Source organism: Cottoperca gobio, chromosome 16 (genome assembly GCF_900634415.1).
Source record: "Cottoperca gobio chromosome 16, fCotGob3.1, whole genome shotgun sequence".
NCBI lineage: Eukaryota > Metazoa > Chordata > Actinopteri > Perciformes > Bovichtidae > Cottoperca > Cottoperca gobio.
In genome coordinates, this window is record NC_041370.1 from 21,630,335 (window position 1) to 21,652,017 (window position 21,683).

Genomic DNA, 21,683 nt, shown 5'->3' on the forward strand with positions numbered 1-21,683 from the left:
AGCTCCTATGCGCATGTTAAGCACGCCTCAGATCAGGTTTGGCGGAGGCGGGAAGGGGAGGTGGTGGAGGTGGCAGTGGTGGTGGGGGGGGTGTTGTACAAATTATATTCTCAAAATGTGATTTTGTTTTAATGTCGCATCGCCCTGTAAACTGGGTTGTTTATTATGTGCGTCGTACTTCTATTTTCTGTCTTACATCAACAGATTAATTGCTGTTTTATTTTAGTACTCGCAAATAATCAAAACATAATTATGGAGCTAGTTGCTCATGAAGGAACGATATTTTACAGTGCACACACACACACACACACACACACTCCCATCTTATTCATGCATGCACGCAAATGCGAGCAGGAACTAAACAACCCCCCTCCAGACACACATTTACTTACGCACACACAGGCACCCACACAAGGCAAGGGTGCGCTGCTCTTTGATGCCGCCCGTCGAGCTCTCGCTGGATTTAGTTTCACTCCTTTCGTGTATCTTTTCTGGGAGTGATGAGAGGTGGGCTCGGCTGTGGCGCTCAGCTCGCTCCGAGAGAGAAGAGAGCTGGCCCGCGTGGCCGGGTAGCTGCTCTCCAAAGCCGCGACCTTGACCTTCCCGGCCCAAGTCTTAGGTTTAGCTCCCTTATCGCACTATCTCCAGGCATTTAAAAATACTCCTGAAACTCAATGATTTAACCCGCTTTTACGCTGTTCACATCAAAACTGGATGAAAAAAAAGCTTAATCCATCTTATCTGTTGACTGTCAAACTGCTCTGGCTAAAACCTACTCACAAAAGACAACTAGGTCACCCAGGAAAAAACAGAATTCCCCGTTACCCAGGGGAAGTTGCAGCCTGGTAATTGACTTGGGAGGAGATTCAGGAGCACGTTTAAAATAGTCTTTTCCTGAATTAACTGGAGAATATCACGACTTGGAGGTAGCAAGGACTACTTGTGTTCCTTTCTAAAAAAGTTGTTTGTTTAGATACTCACAGCACGGTCATAAACACATTTTTTCAAACCAAACTCTACCTATGTTTTGTTCCAAATATAACTATTTCATGTCATGCTTGTGTTCTTATTTATGACAAGACTTCCCTTCCGCAGCTAAAGTCTCAAATACATGCATTCCTATTGCCATCAATTACTCATTCATTCTGACACGCTCAGGTGGAGAAATGTCCTTTTGATGCTTTGGAAATTTTAAGAAAAGCATTTAAAATAATCAGATTCCAGCAGAGTGGTGTGTGTCCTCTAGATGTTGTCGGCGATACGGCGATATCTCGGCGTGAGGACAGTCATTCTTTAGGTTTCGCTGTCTCCCTTTACATGCTATCAATAGAAATTGCAGTGCTTCTCTAAAGATGGATGTGTCAGAGATTGTTGTCAGCGAGCCTGCTGCTAACTTTGCCAGGCTTTTGATGAAACAGAGTGCTTCACAGCTGGTATATTTCAATTGTTCAATGACACCAAACAGCAGTGTTGGTAATGTACTGCAGGACCAAATTCTTGTGTGTGAGTTAGAGTGCGTGTGCAGCTTAACTTTCTCAGTTCTTTATTACTTGCATTACTGCAGTTCAAATTCAAAGAGGGTCATGGCCATGGCAAGATCCTGGGTTATCTTCGGATCCCCATAAACACTGAGTCCTGTATCCCAAGGGATTATTTCCACACCTCACGATTTACGTCCACCGCCATCGTTCAATGCCAATGCAGAAAGATGCCGATTATGTAGCGAGGCGGAAAGAAAGTGTGTGGAGGTCGGGTCGGATGGGGATGTAGTGCGTCTGACTTGTCACAGTCCTGTCGGAGACCTGGACATACGGTTTGCCTTTTCAATAAAGGAATAGTGTTTACTCTCTGGCAGAGTTAGATGAGAAGATGGATACCACTCTCTTATCTGCCCGTTAAATATAAGGCTACAGCCAGCAGCCAGTTAGGGTTAGCTTAGCAAAAAGACTGGAAACAAGGGGGATAAAGTCCAAAAGTAACTTAATCCACCTCCCGGCTCCTTTAAAGCTCACTAATTAACATGTTATATTTTACAGGTATGAAAACTAAAGACTACAAACACCAGTTTTTGGGGGATTATGTGCCAAACATGGAAATAGAATGACAGTAGAACGGACAATCTTGTGCTGAGCGCCACTTTCTTTTGAACCAGTCAAATGACCATGGCAAACAGTGCAATGTCCCATAGTCTACTATAGTATTTCTATGGTGAGAAACTATTTCTTTATGGGAGCCGTTGCCAGTCAACCAGTGAAGAATTTTGAAATTACATACATAATACATATCCACGAAAAACAAAAAAAGAGATCAGTTAATTAGTGAGCTTTAGAAGTATGCAGATGTTATCATGTTGAGCAGGGCCAGGCTAGCTGCTTCCTCTTGTTTAAGCTAGGCTAACCAGCTGCTAGCTGTAGCGAGGAATTTAAGGGGTGGTATTGCTCTTGCTATCCAGCAGAAAGACAAAATGTTTAACTTTTGCTTTTTGTTTATCATGATAGATTGTAGAAATCACACATTTTAAAAACATTAGCAATGAACATCATTTGGTTTTTTTCAGACGTGTTCAATGTTTTTTTCTGGCAATGGGGCTGAAACACCTGTATTCCTACTGTAGCCGTGTCTTTGAAAAAAATTCTTTGTTGAACAAGGGGGTGGGAATCCACCCCCCCAATCCTCCCTTTCAATCCCCCCACCCCCAACCCCAGCTCAGCCTGAGTGGAGTGTCACAGCTAAAAGGCCCTAATCCCTTTGGCTTGTTTAACTCTTTCCCCCCAAGCCCGCCACGGCCTGAAAACAAGTCTGACCTTAAGGGGTGAATCCCCCTACCAAATCCCCCCTCCCACCTCCTCCCCTCCTCACGTGACCAAACTCATATGCTTGTCAACTTCATCCTCAATGTTCAGGGCCAGAAGCAGCCACGTCTAGGCAGGTTAGGGTGGGTTTGGCGGAGATGGAAGTGGTTGAGGAGGGTGCGGAGGAGGTGCTGGTGGTGGGGGTCCTCCACTGTTTTAAAACAAGCGTCTTGCTCAGAGATAATAGTGTGGGCTGTGGGTTATAAATGATGCATTTTGCTCACTAGGACCTGATAATAGCAGTTTGTGTAAGGGGGAGAAAGTTCATCGCTCTCTTATCAAAGCTCTGTGACATTTCTCCTTCAGCTGTAAAATTTCATATCACATATCTGCTTTAAAGATGTGGCACCTTTTGTTGAACTGATACAGTACATTCCATTTCACCCCATATGCCTCTCCCATGGTATATTAATTTATAGCCCATTTGCCGGCTCTATAATACGGCCTGTCAGTGGAGCTGACTGCGATTCAGTAGGACATCTGTGAATTGCCACGCACAGGTTATTGAACTTTGAACAGCAGACATTTATTTGCTTTGATTCAAAGGTACTGCTTGATATCAAGAGGGATCATCTGCCGTGTGAAGCTCCAACATATTTTCCCACTCGTCTCTACTGTTGTCGTTCTTTGTTTCTCCTGATTCCGCTTGTGGTTAATATGCTCAAGATAACTGGAAAAAGGTGGCGTAAACCATAAGCTTGGTCAGCAATCAGGCTTTTTCTTTTTTTGTGCCATGGGCAATTTTCTTTCCTTGAAGTTGGTTCTTTGAACTAGTTAGAGAAGTCAAATTCATGTTGAAAATAGCCCGACCAGATCCATTGCTTTAACAAATGTTAATCTGCAGTAGCAAGTTGATGATGTCATTTGTCATCTCTGACCATTAGCAGAGACCTTACTCCGGGCCAGAAATTATATTAAGGAAATCAGGCTTGCACTTCATGTGCATTAATAGAACCATTCGTAGTGAAATGTGAATCTATCATGGCATTTCAAGGCATTAAGGTAAAGAATAATTCAGTTGCAGTCTTAAATCAAACCTGTTTTGACATGATAGCATTTCGATTAAAAGAGTAGTGTATAGTGTCCCTGTAGTGTGTTTACCTTTAAAAATGTCACTTACAAAACAGACTTGATATCAACTTTATCCCATATCCTTCTTAGTTTATTCAAAACTGCAGATCTTTGGAGATCCAAAATATGTCCAAAATGTTATACCAAATTTCTTGGGGGAATTGTGTATAAAACTATACACAGGAATCATCTTCATATAAGTGTTGCATTTGATTGTATGGTGCAGCCACACAGAGCACATCTTGAGTCTGAATATATCAATCAGCATAAACATATCGCTTTAAGGAAGACCTGGTACTGAATATACTTGATGGATGAGATGATTTTGCCAACCTTAATGGGAAATAAAAGGGGAAATGGAATGTTAAGGGTATGTTGAGAAGTGTTCAATTATATCTAATAGTGCTGCAATGATTAGTCGATCGACAGAAAAAGAATTGCTGACTATTTCCAATGAATCATAAAAATGTCATGCTAAATACAGAAAATGCTGTTTTCAGCCTCTCAAATGTGGAGATTTCCTGATTTCTTTCAGTTTTATAGCATATTACAGTGAATATCTTTGGGGTTTGGACTGACAAAAACAAGACATTTAAAGACATCTTGCACTTTGAGAACCTGGGATAGACATTTTATAGATTCACTGAAAGTAATTGTTAAAAGTTGCAGCTCTAATATCTAATAATATTATTTAAAAGTTAGAAAGTGGTAGTTTACCTCCTTTAGGGTCTCTGTCTGTCAACAGTCCATACTCTCATTTATTCTTTAAATCATACCAGACTGGCACCCTGCCACTGAGAAACTCATTAGTATTCAGTCGTATGCCATTGAAGGGAGAGATGAGGTTCCCTATTCCTCTACACCATAACAGAAAAGAAAGACAGGACACACATTAAAAAAACACAAAAAAAAACAAACAGATGCCAGCGTGGAGCATCTTGGGTGCTATCTGAGGAGGATCTCTGCGCACAAAGGGACATTCATTGGTCTGCCAAGTATCTGTGGAGTGCAGGAACAGACCCTAGAGTCTAGCGACAGATGATGATCTTATCGAGGGAGGGGTGGGGCGTCGGGGGTAGGTGGTGGTTGAGGGGGTGTCGGGGGGTGTAGAGGGTGAAGGTGGTGGAGAAGGGCTGGTTGGGATTCGGAGAATGGGGTACAGCTCTTGAGCCACATCACAAGCTCAGTTTTGCCAAGTGTGGCATTTGAGAATTGGATGATGAGGAACGTCGAAGAGAGAACACAGGCGCTGGGTTTGTCAAATCTCCTAATAGCCCATTATGAGCTTTCCTCTTGATTCAGTCTGTCATGTTGCGGTTTGACAGGTGACTTCTGTATTTGCACAAAATTATGTATATATGTATGTGTAATAGAGTTTGGATTTTGCGGCTTGTAAGAAATGTAATTATCACTGTGACATCAAGAGTTTTTGCAGCCATAATTCTAAAAATTGTCAGTAGCCCAGTTTATAACAGAACACATCTGTCAGTATATTTTTGCAATATTACTAAACCTGTAAATGCTGATAGAGAACATACAGACAGTGCATGAAGGGAACTCATTATTCATCCACGGGTGTTTTTGTGGAGATCTTCCACCAGTATCTGCAACAGATGTGACAAGCCATCTGTGAGCCAAGGTCCTCAGGCAACATTTGGTGTGAGATGCACACAACTGGCATCTAAACATGGCGGACCACAAACCGCACAAATTGAATCGTACCCCCGTTTTTCCCCCCTTCTTGCACCTACACTGCCCATTACCCCCTTTTCAGTCCAAGCATCACACCCAAGAAAGAAAGAAAGGGTGTAGGAAAGGAATCAGAATCGTTGGCTGGGGATGCTTGTGCTGTTTGTCAAGCGGGGCTAAACAGGAACTTGCATCCAAGCGGTTAAAGGCCGTGGGTCTTATCTGAGGACAAACAGAATGCATCAAGCAGTGGCTGTTGCTCTCAGTGATGACGACCAGCTGTGCACCAATGTTTAATTATTTCTCTGTAATGAGCTTACCCACCTTCCACTGCAGCACCGGGAAGACAGCATGCAACAGCAGGAACACGGGAGGAGAGACAGAGTGAAAGAAAGAATGAGATAACACTGCTCAGATTATCTTATTGTTGGGCCTATTCCAAAACTGTGCCTGTATCTTCTCTAGAATGTGACTTAATGTTTAGACCATGTGTTGTTATTGCAGAATTGTTTTACTTAAGATTTGGTCAAACAAGGGAATTTTTTATCATGGGTGACATTTAGCTTTTTATTGTTACAGGAGTGACCACCGCTGATGAGTATATGATCAGCAAGGCGTTATTTGTAGAGGGTAATAACAGCAGCCTGATGTTTGGATCATGTTTATGCATGCAAAGAAGCACATAAGCGCACATTTCCATATTAGCACAACAGACAGACACAATAGCGTGCCGCAGATACATGGCTGATATTTACACAGTAGAACAGGGCTGAATAGGTCATTATACCACATACGCATCAGAAAGTTCAGTGATCACTTCAGCACATTCAGCATGAACCGAATGCCCTGAATACCTATTAGCTACATGTGTGAACAAATAGGTTCAAAGACACAATGTTAACAACTCGTGTAGAGTTTGTTTGAATATTAATACATAAGGATTACTTGCCTGGCTAGATAATATATTGTTGGTAGGTTGGCTTCCCGCCAAAGTGTCAGTCCTTCTGTTGGAGAATCCCAGAAAAATTATGATATTCTGTAGCTGACCCGGATCTCTGACCTCCCAAAGGCCAATCTAAAGATCAAACGGTCACACATAATGAAAGCCTAACACATGAGAATAATGTGATAATGTGATTCTGAAAAGTGAAGCCAATGCTGAAGTGCCTAAAACTTGCATTATTTTCACTGGTTGCAAAATAAGTATATAAGTTTATGAGAAAACAATTTATTATCTCAGTAAACATTGTAAACATGAGTTTATAGCCTCATTCACTAGTGTAAGTCTTCTTCAATACAGCATGATGTTCATTTTGTAAATGATGGTACAATTTAGAGTAAAATAGATGAAAAAAACAGCCTTAGGGCCGTTGTCTAGAACTTTGTCAATTGAAAGCTTTTTGGTCGCCTAAAAATGTCTTGTTCAGTGTTGGGTTGTACTTTTCTCCACCTTCTTGTGTCCCTTCTGGTTCCAAAAACCAAGATGGCGATGGCCAAGGCGCCAAATTTGAGGCTTCAAAACTGTAGTTAACTACCCAATTGGTGATGTCACGGTGACTAAGTCCACTACTTATACACAGTCTGGGCACAGTCCTGATAAAAATGTCCTTTGTTTGAGTTTCTGGAACTTCTTGTGTCCAGAAAGTTTATCAAATCAGATATAACCTGTAGCTACAGATGTCTGAATCATCACACTTCCTCTAACAAGACTTCTCAGGGTTGTCAAGACAACCAGTTGGAGAGCTACAGTTGAGAACTTTCCCTTTTATGACACATATAGACACATGCACACACACACACACACACACACACACACACACACACACACACACACACACACACACACACACACACACACACACACACACACACACACATACACACACATACACACAGACACACTCACACACACACGCGCAGGGAAACATCCTCTCTGGTAAACTATGTCACGGCCTGCCAAGGGGTTTATCATAACTATTTGATTAATCACCATCCCGAAAAAGTACACTGAATCTAAGAGATAAGATAGTGGGGGGTGACAGGTAGGTGAGCACCGGTAGTTCTACCAGTGCTATCCGGTTGCACTGTTAATTAACTGGAGCTCTGCACAGCACTAACAAGGCCCTAGTCTTCCTGGAGCAACAGAAATAGGCCTGCCACTAGCTGCTCTCGCAAGCCAGCGAGCCTGCACTGTCTCACAGAGATTATCTTAACACAAGACACCTTTCAAGTAAGGTTAGCGCGCCATGTGTCTGATGAACGCCATCAGATGGATGCTCACTTGATTTGCTTATCCATTTTGAAAAAGCTTGGCTTTAACCTTTACTGTTTAATGCAGGGCTTTGAGGCAATAATATGATCGCACATGGACAACGAATGAACGTCACTGTGATTTGATGTGGAACTTTTATGCTATATAGAGCACTATGGCTGACTGCTTTGGGTTCTGGTGTGTTTTTAGGAGAGCTGGATGCGCTCCTTAAAGATGGCGAGCGTCGGATCCACACCCGGCAGCAGCTTCCTGTGGGGACTACATGGGGACCCTTCGAGGGGAAGATCGAGATGAGCATTGACAGCACTATACTGGTATGTCCTTGTTTTAGTCAACTACTGTATCATTTTGAATATTTGGGTACCACTGTGTAATATTAACCCACCACAACAAGAAAGGCTTAAAACACTATGGTTAGAAATTAATAGAACTATCGGAGAGTGCAGACCTCCAACACGGCCAAATGCCCCATCTCGCAATGTTAACGAAAGTTGCAAATACATTGCGTATCTACTCAGTGATTCGGAACTGCTCAAAAATGAAATGGGTTCTTCTTTGGACCATGCTACAGCGTTCCACCAAGTTTCATGAATATTGGGACTGTAATGTAAAGTGAGCTAGACAGGCCTGTATTCAGTGAAACCAAATTCAACCAAAGTCAGTGGGCTTTATTGGAAGGTGTTATATAATGAGGCATACTTTATAAGGTGTTATCATTTCTGATACTCATTTCCTATAAATTAATTTTGCTGTGGATGATCTGGAGCATTTTTTCAGAAGGTAAGTAGTCAAACTGTCCATTGGAGCGGTACACATGGGGACTTAAAAGACAAAACATTGACTTGCTTCAAAATATCAATAATTGATTTATCAACCATTATTAAGCCACTTGTTACAACTTTACTCCTTTATAAAATTTCCCTAATTAAAAAGTGTTTGTTGCTTGGACTACAGGGAGCATTAAAACCTACAGTGAAATCCCTTTTATTTGGTCAAACTTTGCCTTTAGCAGCCATGAAAACATGAATACTAGAAAGTCCTACATCAAGACCATATTATTGGCAATTCCCATGACATTCAAACCTATTGAGGTGACTCTTCCGGGATCCAACTGGCACCCAACAAAAGCCTTTGAAGTGCATCCATTTTAACCATTTAATCTGCATATTTTATGACAAAACACTTTAATTTGTGGATTTTGAGCTCAGTCCAGGCTTTAATTGAATGAAGTCACAATCCATTATTTTTGATGTTACCCTGCACACAGCAGCTTTTATATCTCTTGTTTCAAAGATCCCAGCAGAGGCTCGTGTTGACCTGTACTCTGGTGGAGTGACAAGCCCTCTACGGGTTTGATATTCCATTCTGCATTTGGATTAATTAAGAAAATTCCCATTAAAAATTGTAACCAAGCTCCCATTCATCCTGTTATGAAACATAAGGAAAAGTCCATAAGGATTTTGGACTCAGAAGCCCCCCCCCTCCCGTTTTCACAGATTCCTTAAATGCATAACTTTATTAAATCATTTTCGAAGCAGTTTCAACTGTTTTCTAAGCTCCCCTCATGGTTTTGAAGTCATCAGTGGCTTTCAATAACTCAGGCCGTATTATAGCCATGAAATATGGCTTCTCTCAGGGTAAAGCCAGTTATCCTTGGGCGGAAAAGTGATTTTACAGAGCAACACCTCAAGTTGCCTTCCAAAGTAACACACTCCATATATTTCTCCTGCAATCTCTGCATTCATTTCCCTGAAAAGCAGCCAATACCAACCTTCAACTGTCCCTCAAATGACCCGCAGACTCACCAAGTGATGCCATGTAAATGATCTTTGTGAGTTGTTGGTAGCTTGGGTGTTTTTCGTAGATACAAACTTTACAAATTCATCACACTACATGCTGAACTAGATGCAAAAACTGATTGTTGCTCTTGGCAAGAGTGATACGTTCTTAACTAACTGCCCTCTGAGGAATTCATCGCTACTTTTCAGATCCTCCTCAGGTTTTCTTCTTTTTTTAAGTGTGCAGGTGTTGGTCATCACCTGTAATAGGCTGTGGAGGGGTTACAGAATATGTCTAACCTCCCTCGCAATTAAAAGCCGAGGAAGAAGCTTTGGCATATTGCCTTTAAGGATCTCATGTGTGTCTATTCTCCTGGGGGCCCTCTCAATGCTTTGATGCTTGCCCTCCTCCTCTCCTAAGTTTCATCTCTCAAATGGGGTAGTGGCTGTTAGCAGCTTCTTACTATATCTCATTAAAGGCTAGTTCAACCCAACTGGCATGTTTTGTTTTATTGAGCCTCCATTAAGGGTTTGGTTTAACTTTTTTACTTTGTTTCTTAAGCCAGAAAATATCAGCCAATTCTAGTATTTTTGCACATCACGAGGGAACCATATCATTTACAACAGCATAGTTTTATTTTTTATTTTTTGTAATCACACCTCTATTTATTGAGCTGTTGCCTTGTTAAACATGCAGCCGTTGGCAACATCCGTAATGTGGTGCTGAATTTATCTCAGTTATTTTAGGGGGAGGCGAGGGAGTTGTGCAAATCTTCAAACACTGACACATCAAGACGGGAACAAACCCAGATGCCACACCTGCAGAGGGAGAGGGGGAAAAGTTGAAATAACAAAATTGTAAGTGTGAGGAGAGAAAGAAGAAGAAGAAGAAGAAGAAGAAGAAGAAGAAGAAGAAGAAGAAGAAGAAGAAGAAGAAGAAGAAGAAGAAGAAGAAAAATAAAGCCTGACTAGTTTTGATGCTTGTCAGGGCGGCCAGTGCTGCAGAGCAGGGTCAGAAGGCAGTAGAAAGCGTTTGAGGTAGAAATAAATGCTCATTGCTTCATAGGTCTCTACCTCAGCTAGGAGGCACTCTCACTCATTCTTGTGAAGTCTGACCTCCACAGATTATTAAATCTCTTTTTACTCTCTTAGATATTTTGAAACCATAGAGGTGAATGAATTACCCGAAGGCAGCCAGGTATATGGCAGAAGACCTCTCTCATGCCTGAAACATGTGACCCGCTCCTGAGATATTGATATGCCCTCTCTGAAATCAAACATATTCTGTCCCTTCATCCCGACACGTCATTTTAGATATGACTTTTTAGAGGTCAAGCTATTTTTGTCGAGCCGCCGCGTACGGTGCACAGGTCCGTTTCTCAAACCTTGGCATTGCGCCCGGAGAGGGACTAAAGTGTAATGTCTCCTTAAAGTGGCTTACAGTAAATAATGAAAATACAGTGAATTTAAGCAGCTTTTGCATTAAACTGGACATGAGCAGCACTTTGGCAAAAGCAGAGCCGTTTAGGAGCAGAGTATGTTAGGTCCGACTGGTGTCTGGGGAGTAGTCCTGTGGAGTCTGATGGAGAGGTGGGTAAGGTTGTGGGGAGGGGAGGGTTACTCGTCCCTGGAGGCAGCAAATGGGAGCAGGAGCTGGAGCTGGCCTAGCTATGTGCTGTGGCGTGGGAGCCCATGTGGGCTGGCTGCTGGTAGACGACAGGCCTCAGTAGTTGTCCGGAGTGATGGATGATGCTGAGAAAAGAACAGTGAGTAGAGCGTTACATGCAGTTGTTCAGACAGGCCTGGAAAGAGAGGTATAAAGCTTGAAAAAGAAAGAATGAAAAGAGAGAAGGGGGGAGAGAGAGAGGAAGCAGGAAAAAACAGAGGGGAAAAAGCATGACAGGAAATCTGGGCATCTGCAGGACAGAGATAGGGTCACATCTCGACCGTTTATCAAAGAGGAAAGCAGATTTCACAGCTGATGGGTCGGCCGTAGCAGGTCTGTAGACCCCAGGGGCTCTGCTTGGCATGAGGCACTGGAGTTATAGTTATTGCTGGTGCAGACCTGTTAACACAATCGCATTGTGCTGTATTGGACAGATCATATGCCTGGCTTTACTCTAGTTTTTCATAAGTTGAGTTGTGATTGAACATAAAAATAAATACAGCATGTTTTACATGTATCCTAAGTTGAAGTAGTGTTCTTGTTTTGCCCGGTGAATGTGTACATTTTCAAAAAGAATTGTACTTTATGTCTGCATCTGCAAGTGGCCCATCAGGAATAACAGTAAGCATAATAATAAGTTAATTCCTCTACAAGAGAAACTTGATGTTCTCTGTAATTAGGTGGGGAACAATATGTGTGTATATCTGTATCGGCAATCGGCCAAAATGAGTTGGGATAAATATCGGCTTGTCAGATATCGGCAAAAGGCCAACATCGTGCATCCCTACTCTCTATTATTCTTACATCACGTATAGACTTAATGCATGTTAGTCCTAATACAGAACCAGTTTTCCCATGTAATGTATAAAGATGATAATAACAAGATGTAGCTATGGCAGCAAGCCTTAATCAGAGAAACAGACAGCTCTCAACTAGATTAAAAGACAGAGACAAAAGTCTGAACTGCAAACTAAGTAACTGCACCAGGTTAGAACACTTTGTAGCAAGCGAGGCAAAGGTGAGCAAGGCCGAAGAAGCAAAGCAAGTAACGGACAGCAGGACAAGGAATAAGAGAAAAATGGAGAAAGAATAAAACAGCCAAGAGTTGCCGTTGTGCTGCTGTTGCCAGCCGTGTTCTCTGCTCTGTACCTGTTCCTCTCCTCTCCTCTCTGACTGATGGAGCTGCCAGAGTGCCGTCTCATCCCTCACTTCTCTCACTGATCAATCAGACCATTAGACTCCAATTACAGCCGCAGCCCCGGCGCAGGTGAGCGACGAGCACATTCAGCCGGCTGCCGACAACGCCTCCGCTCGGCTTCCTCACACTCTCCAAATTAACACAAATTAATAGTGACACTCAGACATAAATGTCTGCAATCGGAGAGGCTAAATTAACAGTCTGGGTCGAAGCTATTGAGTAGCAGGTGTCTTTAAAGGCGGTAATTACCTATGCTGGACAGAACCAGGAGGAGAAGCTGGCCTACGGTTTGCCTGGAGTAAGAGGCCTGGCCCCGGTGAGCCTGGCCTCCATTGTAGGTGTTAATAATTGATTGGGAGGCAAGCTATTAATGAGCAGCAGATTTAGAGCTCTGTTGTAAATGTGTGTTGATGAGGGTGTTGCTGCTTCTTATACAATGCCTTACCAATGCTAATTACTGGGGCTTAGTCAAGGTGCACTGTAATGAGTCTAGATTCAATAGAATTCTGGTCTGTATGTGTTTTGAGGGCCTTTTAGTACAAATGACAAGGTAATTGTATTGGATAAGACTTCCAGATTAAGATCTATCAGGCGTTTTTTTAATCTCCTATTTTAATATACTTTTTGTATATGATCTTAATTAGCTGTGAGCATATTTATTATGAAACAAATCTACTACTGTAATATATTTTTCATCCAAGGATCCTGAAACAAAGGCAATGATTTGGAAAGCTGCATAATATTAAAAGTCAATAATCCCAATTTAGTCCTAACACAATATTAAAATAATACTTATTAAATCAAAATCATCATAGTCATAATACTACTGTGTACGTATATATTTATTTATATATATTTAGTGTGTGTTTTAGGAGAACACTTCTCATACGTTTTCCTTTAATTCTGATGTTTGTAATTGTTTGAGGTACAAAATGAACCGTTTGTACATTCTTCTAAATCTACCTGTGCTAGATCTCACACATATTTTGCTAAAATGTCCATGGGGGCATTAAATGCCTGTGTGCTTGAACATGTGCACCATGTGTCTGAGTGTGTATGCACCTAAGTGTGTGCTTTGGGTCACACTGTATGTGTGGGAGGGCATGTGCGAGCGCTTCAGCGTGCGTGTGCTGCAGACTGTGTGCTGTTTTTGGCTGCGAACAGAGAGCTTTAGCTTGTAGACTACAGAAGAGTGAAAATGTCAAGATACTGTCCTAATTTTCACCTGGGACAGAGAGAGAGGCAGAGGCTGTCAACCGATGGAGTGTGATTATTGTGTAATTTAGTACAAGGGTAGGAATATGGGCCTGTGCATCCAAAATATGCTCCAGAAATTATTCAGCCCATCACTCAAGCCATTTATCTTGCCCCTTTTGCCCACCCTCTCCCTCCAATATGTTTATTGTTAGCTACCCCTAAACTTTAACAAGTGGTGGTGGATTTTTCTGTTTCAGAAATTATATTTTTCTTCTTGTCATTGCTTCATTAATCAAGAGGAGGCATTCTGAAAAATGTTTTGTTTTGGAGGCTGCAATCTATTTTGTGTGTGTGTGTGTTGTAGTTAATCTGCGCCCGTGGCAGGTTTCCCCTCCGAAACGCAGCGCTAAGCAGCGGTATCGCAGGCCTATTGTTGTAGCCTCTGTCATAGCAAGGAGAGCCTGATGCAGGCCTGGGCTCGCCTGATAAGGAAAAGAGGATTCAACATGGCTGGAAAGGAGAATCAGTGGGACTTGAGAGTGGAGTATGGATGGGGCAGATGCGCTCGCACATACACACACAGACACACGTACACACACACACACATACGTACAGAACGATGCACCCATGTTCTACACACATACAGTCACACATGAGCCGACACACACACAAATCATCACCATCATCACACTGGCACATGCCCAGGCAATTATTTACAGTAACATCCAATTACATATGCAAGAAGGCACCCCAGGATAGGGCCTCTCTGTAGCATAGCTGCTAAATGACACACACACACACACACACACACACACACACACACACACACACACACATCCTGAAATATGCATGTACATGCACGTAAACTAACAAACCATTAAAGTAAAAAGACAACAACAATTTGAAACATTTTGATTTATGTCTGCATTTAAAGGTGGCCTGTGCTTTCCATCTGTAAGTCACACTGTCTCGGATATGGTTTGAAAACACCAGACATTATCAGGACTAACAGGATTTGAATTTCTGTGTTGGACACACAAATAATTTTGGCACAAAGAATGTGGCTTCATCTAATGAAATAATGGGCCCAAATTTTAGGCGGAGAACCAATTTGTGATTGCATGCATCAATTATTTCTTGGGTTTAAACCAATATCAGGGCTGGGGTCTCTTCAGATGGGTAAAATGGTAATTATCTGGCCCGCTTTCCCTTACTCAGTGTCATCCATATATTTATCGATGGCATTATCGATGGTTTTCATGTTCTTACATCAAAACATCAAAGCAAATTGTGTTGAAGCAGCCCTTTAATTCTGGGCTTTTCAGCACAGCTCAACATGACATGATGTCTGATTGTGAGTCAGATGGATAATGGTTTGCAGGCTGTGGCAAACTAACTACCATTGTTTTCTTTATTGCTATATACATTTATTCCCCAAGCCTGCACTTTCAAAGTTTCTGTGTGCATGGCTAGAAGTCATTGCCGCCCACAGCTCCATGTATTAGCTCAGTCAGTCAGCTAGTCAAAGCTATTATGGCCACAGCTGAGCTCCACTGTTTGAGAGATAATGCATGGTTGACTTGATCTACAAGTGAACCTGACATTTTGCTGTCCTTACATCACAACATAACTACCCAAACTGATATGGCAGGTCCCCTGATAAGCAGAGCAGGACTCACTGATTTGCTTTGTGCTCACTGTAATGGCTGCATGCTTTCCTCAAACATGCCAAGGATACAGTGACAAGATCAACACAAATATAAAGACGGGGATACTTTAGTGTTCGCTGTCGTAATGATTGTTGAGTACAAAGTGAATCTCATATTTTCTTCTTATAATTTCAGCAAATGGTGCTGAAACTTAAATCACTGAAAGTCAGACATTGATATTGGCAGTATGTTCTCAATAAGACCATGTTTCTCATAAATCCTGTTGCTCGTATCTCGAGGATCAGAGCTTTTCTCTTTATCTCTTCAAAATACAAGATAAACAAATAACATATTGCATGTTTATTTATTCAATATCCTTTCACTCCTCTACAACTTCTCTTTCATCAAAATTACTTTACATTTACTTTATACTTCTACTCCCCTACATTTCAGAGGGAAAATATTGCTACACTACATTTATCATTATTAGTCACTTTACGGATTAATATTTAAAATAAATAAATGATGACCCTTTAAAATACAATTTATTCACTAATCTTTTAATCACTTTATCTTGTAGCAGGTAGATCTAGATAAGATGAATGCTGTTCTGCAGATTGCGCACTAAGGAAACAGCTCATGTTGCTGCAATGACATGGCTCCTCACAGACACTGAGGATGTGGCCATTCTACTGTAATGATAGATAGGCAGCTGTCTTCCTGCAGCAGTGTGTTCAGCCATTGCTCAGCAGCAGCAGAGCAGGACCGGTGATGGCTAAAAGCCCCGGTGAGGCTCCAGGTCCTGGGGGGCCCCTCTTCACACCCGCAGGGCTAGAGGGTGAGCTGGATGTCCCTGTCCCCCCCTCACAACTCTCTGGGTGTTTGCTGTCTGCCAGTGGCCCTTCAGGGAGCGACACAGTCTGGATAGCAAACTGTCACACTAAAGAGATGTAGTATCTGCATGCTTATGTTTTCTGTACATCGTAAACACGCACAAACAGCTGTTCCATTTGGGATAGCGTAACACTTAAACAAGTCACATCCTACCACTTACACACTTATCTCAAGAGTTTTATGAATTTGAATGACGGCTTGCTTGCAGCAGATTTGGTGAGATGCTTTTTTAACTGTGATATAAGCAAAGCTAGCTTTCAGCTTTTACAGAATGTTAGTCTGACAGGCAACAATAGTCAGGCTCAGAGCTCCCTGGCTTCACACATATCGCCTTGTTTTACAGTATGCAATATGTCTTCCCAAATGAGTGATTATCCAACACTTCAATACACAATAGACCTCTATTGTAGCAAAGGCACAAGAGGAAGAGGAAGAAGAAGAGGCAAGAAGGAGAAAGAAAAGTGAAACAAAGTTGAGTGGTGCCAGCTGCTTTGCCATCTGTCACTGTCATGGCTGCACTTGTGAAATGTTGAAACAAGTTTCTTGGAAAGTGGTGCAGATAATCCTCGATTGTTTCCATTTGCAAGCCCCTGATAGTACTCTTGGTATTCCAGCAAAAAGTGAGCGCGGTTTGCTGGTAGTTGTAGATGGCTGACCAATCCCTCTATTAGCTATATCTGTGGAAATATAAAGCTGCTGTCCTTATCATCTCTTTTAAAGGTAGTTTTAAGATTTAAAGTTTGAGTTCTGAATGTTTGGTCGCTGGATAGAAAGTGAGGAAATAAGACTTGAGAACATCTCCCAAATCATATATTATTTACAGCAAAGAGCGTTCTACTGAAGCATTGTTACTGTTAGAAATTCAGCAGTTGTCCTCCTATCTATCTCTCTTGTCTTATTGGCGAGGGAAGTGGAGAAGCACTGAGGCTTTGCTTGCTTCACCCCTTCAGAGAAAGAAGGACGACTACCCTACAGGGAGGCAAACCCCCGCTGGTAGACCTTGATAAGTCCTCGCCGTCCTCTCTCCTGGCCTTAGCCCTCTGATCCTCAGCCTATTTGGCTCGGGGCCTACCAAAGACAAAGCCTTGTCAGAACGACTCCGGACGGACGAACAACCAAGCAGAAAAATTCAAGTCTTCTGACAAAAATAAGGTTAGCATTGAAGATAAGCTGATAGGTGCTGGAGGAGATGAAGGTCTGGACAGTGTTCATTCGCTCCCTGGTGGTCCGGCAGCACCTCATTAGATGGATGTGTATGAGGCTGTCAAAGCAGGAATATTATACCACGGGGTCGTCAGCAAACTAATTGGGTAACAAAGACCATTTCCAGCTCGAGAAACCCATCTTTTAACAGTCAGTGTGCTGAGACTCTGATAAGAGAGTTCACGTCTAATGCATTTAGCGCAGGGCAAGTTCACCATCTTTATCTTATTTACTTAACTTGGTGTAAATATTGTTGGTCTTTTATGGGGGATTTAGTCAGACCCCATTTCTCTGAAGTGCACCAAGGGATCAAACTATAGAACACTGCAGCAATATGTAGACGATCAGGTGGTATGCAAATCACAGATACCTTTGTTCAGTTTGAACAAAGTTACAAGTGCGATGCATTTCATGTGTTTCTCCTCTTTGTTCTTTTTTTTTATTTGTTCTAGTTGGCACTGTTTATTGTAATTATGATTATGTACACTTTGATATGGATAGAGCTCAGTTTCTAAATGCACAGAGCGAGTGCAATGAAATATAAAATCGCATACAGTAGATGCTATTCTAATGCATCATGAAACTCCACCAGAGAAGAGACGGGAGTTCAAAAGAATATTAAATGCAATACCTAAAGGGTGGCACAGAGGTTTATCTAAAGTCAGGGGCTTTATTCAAGCATCATGCCTACTATTTTATTGTTTGTCTTTATTTCCTGCCTCTGACTGATCCTGGTCTTCCCTGTGTGGTTATGAGAGCAGGGATTTGTTGTGACCCCATTGACTGATTGACTCTTGAGTTCCCTTTCTTCCTCTTTGAAGAAATCCACCATCCGCATGTTTATTCCCGACAGAGAAAGAGTGGTTCTGTCCAGAGAATACGCCACCTGCCACCTTGACCCCCAGGGGCCATGGTAATATCCATACAGGTGAACATTACTGGCTCCGGGTTCCCCTATTATGTTCCCTCACACAGCTTCTCACTGCTCGAGGAGTCGGCCCTAACTTACATGCAAAAGATCAAACAAGTCCTTCCCAATTGAATTCAAATGGGAAATTTCGAGTAATTCAAACAGTGAGTTGTGAAGCGACAGGGCTGTTCTGTTCCCTGACCAAAGCCAAACACAAGGAGTACACGTGTGTATATATGCACTCTACCTCCAAGATATGATTAGTCCTGGAGCACAGAAATTATAAATTCAACTTTCTCTTGTTTACAACTTCAAATAGTTCTCGGGACATACGCATTTTACATGGTTATGGAACAGGCATTTACTTGTGCAGTTGAATTAAACATTCTTGAAAGTTGGGGACATTTTTTATATGATTCTGAAGGGGCTGAGGAGGGAAAAGACGTTTTCTCTGAATCAATAGAGAGTTGTTCGGGTGACAAATAGAGATGAGGGGATAGGAGGTAAGGTGAGACAAAGAAAGACATGCAGAGGAAAGGAAAGGAATACAGCAAAATAATAAATATGAAATTAAATGAAAAAAGGGGAAGGAAAGGAATAGCAACAAAAATATGGGAAAGGAAAGGAGACAGGGGTGGAGAAAGGGGTTGCTTGTCTTCGGGGCAGGTACAGCTTACACTAAACAGTTTGACTTTAGAGTTGGAGTACCTCAATGTGCCTGAAGGTCTTGAAGAATGGAGCATAGAGGATAGAGTACCCCCTCCTCCTAAATCTTTATTCTTCTCTCTTCTCCTCCCTGATTAAGTAAGCAGCAGATTCAGTCAATTCAAAAAGAATATAACTAAATAAAAATCATTTCTAGATGTGCTGCTAATAATTAAGCATTGCTCCTTAATCAACATTGTGCAGCTAATCACTAGTCTTCCTTATTGCCACTCTGTTATGTATCACACAAGCAACTGAACATACAGCCATCATGCAATGCCACCCACAGTCACTATGAATACAACGACAGACAGCATTTCAATGGAGTGAAATAAGCAATAGCTAATGCAGCGCATGAACTTTGATGCTTACAGTCCAGTCAGCAGGATAAAAGGTGATTTAAATGAGAAAATATTTATTCCTCATAGCGCCGCCATGATAGCAGCAGCCAAATAAAGGCACATGCGCACAGTGATGGGTGTCCCTTTAAAGATTCCGGGAACAGCAGTGACTCTCTCAATTTAATCGATTTTAAAATGAAAAGTCAATTTAACAAAGTTGAAAAGAGAAAGATGGGCTAAAGGAAGAAAAAAGCATTCTCTTGCACTCAAGCAGTAAACTAACTGCTGCACAGAGCAGGCAGAGATTTCAGCTGAATTATCTCCCACCTCACATTTGCTCTTAGGCAAGCAGTTTAAAAGCCAAGCGATTGAGCCAGTGATCCAATTTGAAATGCAGAAATGATTAGAGCAGCTTGCCTCATTTCATATCGAAATTCTCTGATTTATGACAGGGGACCAGCCAAGATCTATATCTAAAGGGAATTAGTGTGCAATTCCTGCATATTTCTGTTATTTAGTCTCCCAATAGCAGATGCTATAGCCTTAGAGAGGGGGGGGGAAGCAGTATGTAGGTATCTTTTCATTTCAGCAGATGTAACCATGACCATTTAGGAGAGGAAAAATGACACAAAAGCAGACTTGAGAAATGACGGTATTTCTCACTTTATGTAGGATGTTGACCGAGGAATCTTATTTCAGGGTGCAATGAAAAACATGCAGCACCTAACTAAGCATATGCACAGCTTTTCTCGGCATGGATAGCGGTGGGAGAACACAGACTGTGAGGTTGGCTTTGGCTGTTTTATTCAACAAAAAGACCTTGCAACCCATCCATCCTTGAGGCTAAGAAAATATTAATACGCAGAGCGATAACGAGGGCTAGAGGAAAATCTCCCTTAATGAAATTTCCAGTTGACCACATGCAATTTGTTTCATCGCAGTGAACAACTAATTGCAATGGACGTTATCAAGGTGTGAGTGTGCTGTCTGCTGTAAACTGACTGGTAAAACAGGTACAAATCCTTTATCCTCACTCCCATGTTAGAAACAGAGAACATATAAACTTGACATAACCCATACATAAGCTTGTTTTTTCTTACGTTTATACTGCTAGTATCATCTGAAAAGGACATGGCGCTTTAAAATTATTTGGGACATTGTGTTGCGATGCTAAGGGGAGAGAAAGTCAAACGTATGTATCTGTGATTCAATTGTCCAAAGTCGTGTTTTATTGGTAAAGGGGAAAACACGCAACAATCAAAAGATGCAGCATTATTTTCCTGGTGGTTTTGTTTCAAAATGGCATTACTTCATACCGAGTGGGTGTTGAAAGCGGGATGTATAAAGCCAATGAATGTGTTGCGATATTCAGACGGAGTGGTTTTGATCTCTCAGTTGTCTAAATCCTGCAGCTGTGGGATCAAGACGGATACAGTGCCAGTCAGTGACCTTGGTGGAGGAAGGAAAAAAAAAAGCCATGTGGAAAATAATCATTCCCACCAAGGTTTGTATCGATTTCACCTGCCCTGACCATGAAGCGGGTTAAGAGTAGCCAGTGGTGGTGAAATGGTCAGCGTTGATATCATTAGCTTGTTGTTTACACAGGGAAGCGGGGAGTTAGAGGAAGGCTGAGTGTCACAAGCCACTTTCTTCTTCACCTCCTTCAGCTGATCAGAGGATCATGGTATCAAGGAGGGATTAGTAGCGACTTGGGATTTGTGTGATTGGTTAATTTATTGCGGTGATGGCAGGTCTTTCATCTATGGCAACATTTAATCAGCGCAGCCACAGAGGCTATTACAGGTTAGCTCCTTTCTGGAGTCAGTCCGGCTGTGCCATCAGCTCTATCACAATTCCCCTGAAATTTCCAAATTATCTGGAACAGGCTTTAGCTTCTCAGTAATAAAAATTAGAACAGATTCCTGATAGAAGCTTTTGCTCACACAGGGCCAATTATAAATAGTACAGCCCTGCCTTGGAAGAGGGAAAAGGGGATGGAAAAAAATCCAACTCTGAGAGATGTGCACGGAACTTATCGTTCAGCCTCTGCTCCGCTCTGATCCAAATCCGTGTGGCTGAAAATTTATATTAGATTTTATCACAGAGGCCTAAGTCTAGAAAAATCAATGAAGGTTATCTTTTATGTTGCAGCAACTTGTGGAAATATTGATTTTCATTTTATAGCGAATTTGGAGCATCAGTTTGTAATCACTTCCTCGCTGACTACACTGTTTTGGTCACTGTATCTCTTACACGAG

The 21,683-nt window shown here is 41.9% G+C and overlaps 1 protein-coding gene across 2 annotated transcripts in view; it reads left to right on the forward strand.

The window, feature by feature from the left end:
- The window catches only part of zfpm2a (zinc finger protein, FOG family member 2a), a 118,491-nt gene that overhangs the window by 49,114 nt on the left and 47,694 nt on the right, over positions 1–21,683 (forward strand). For both annotated transcript variants that reach the window (XM_029451507.1, XM_029451508.1), the window contains exon 4: positions 8,074–8,198. In XM_029451507.1, coding sequence (XP_029307367.1) covers positions 8,074–8,198 — 125 coding nt within the window. The remainder of the gene's footprint in view (positions 1–8,073; positions 8,199–21,683) is intronic.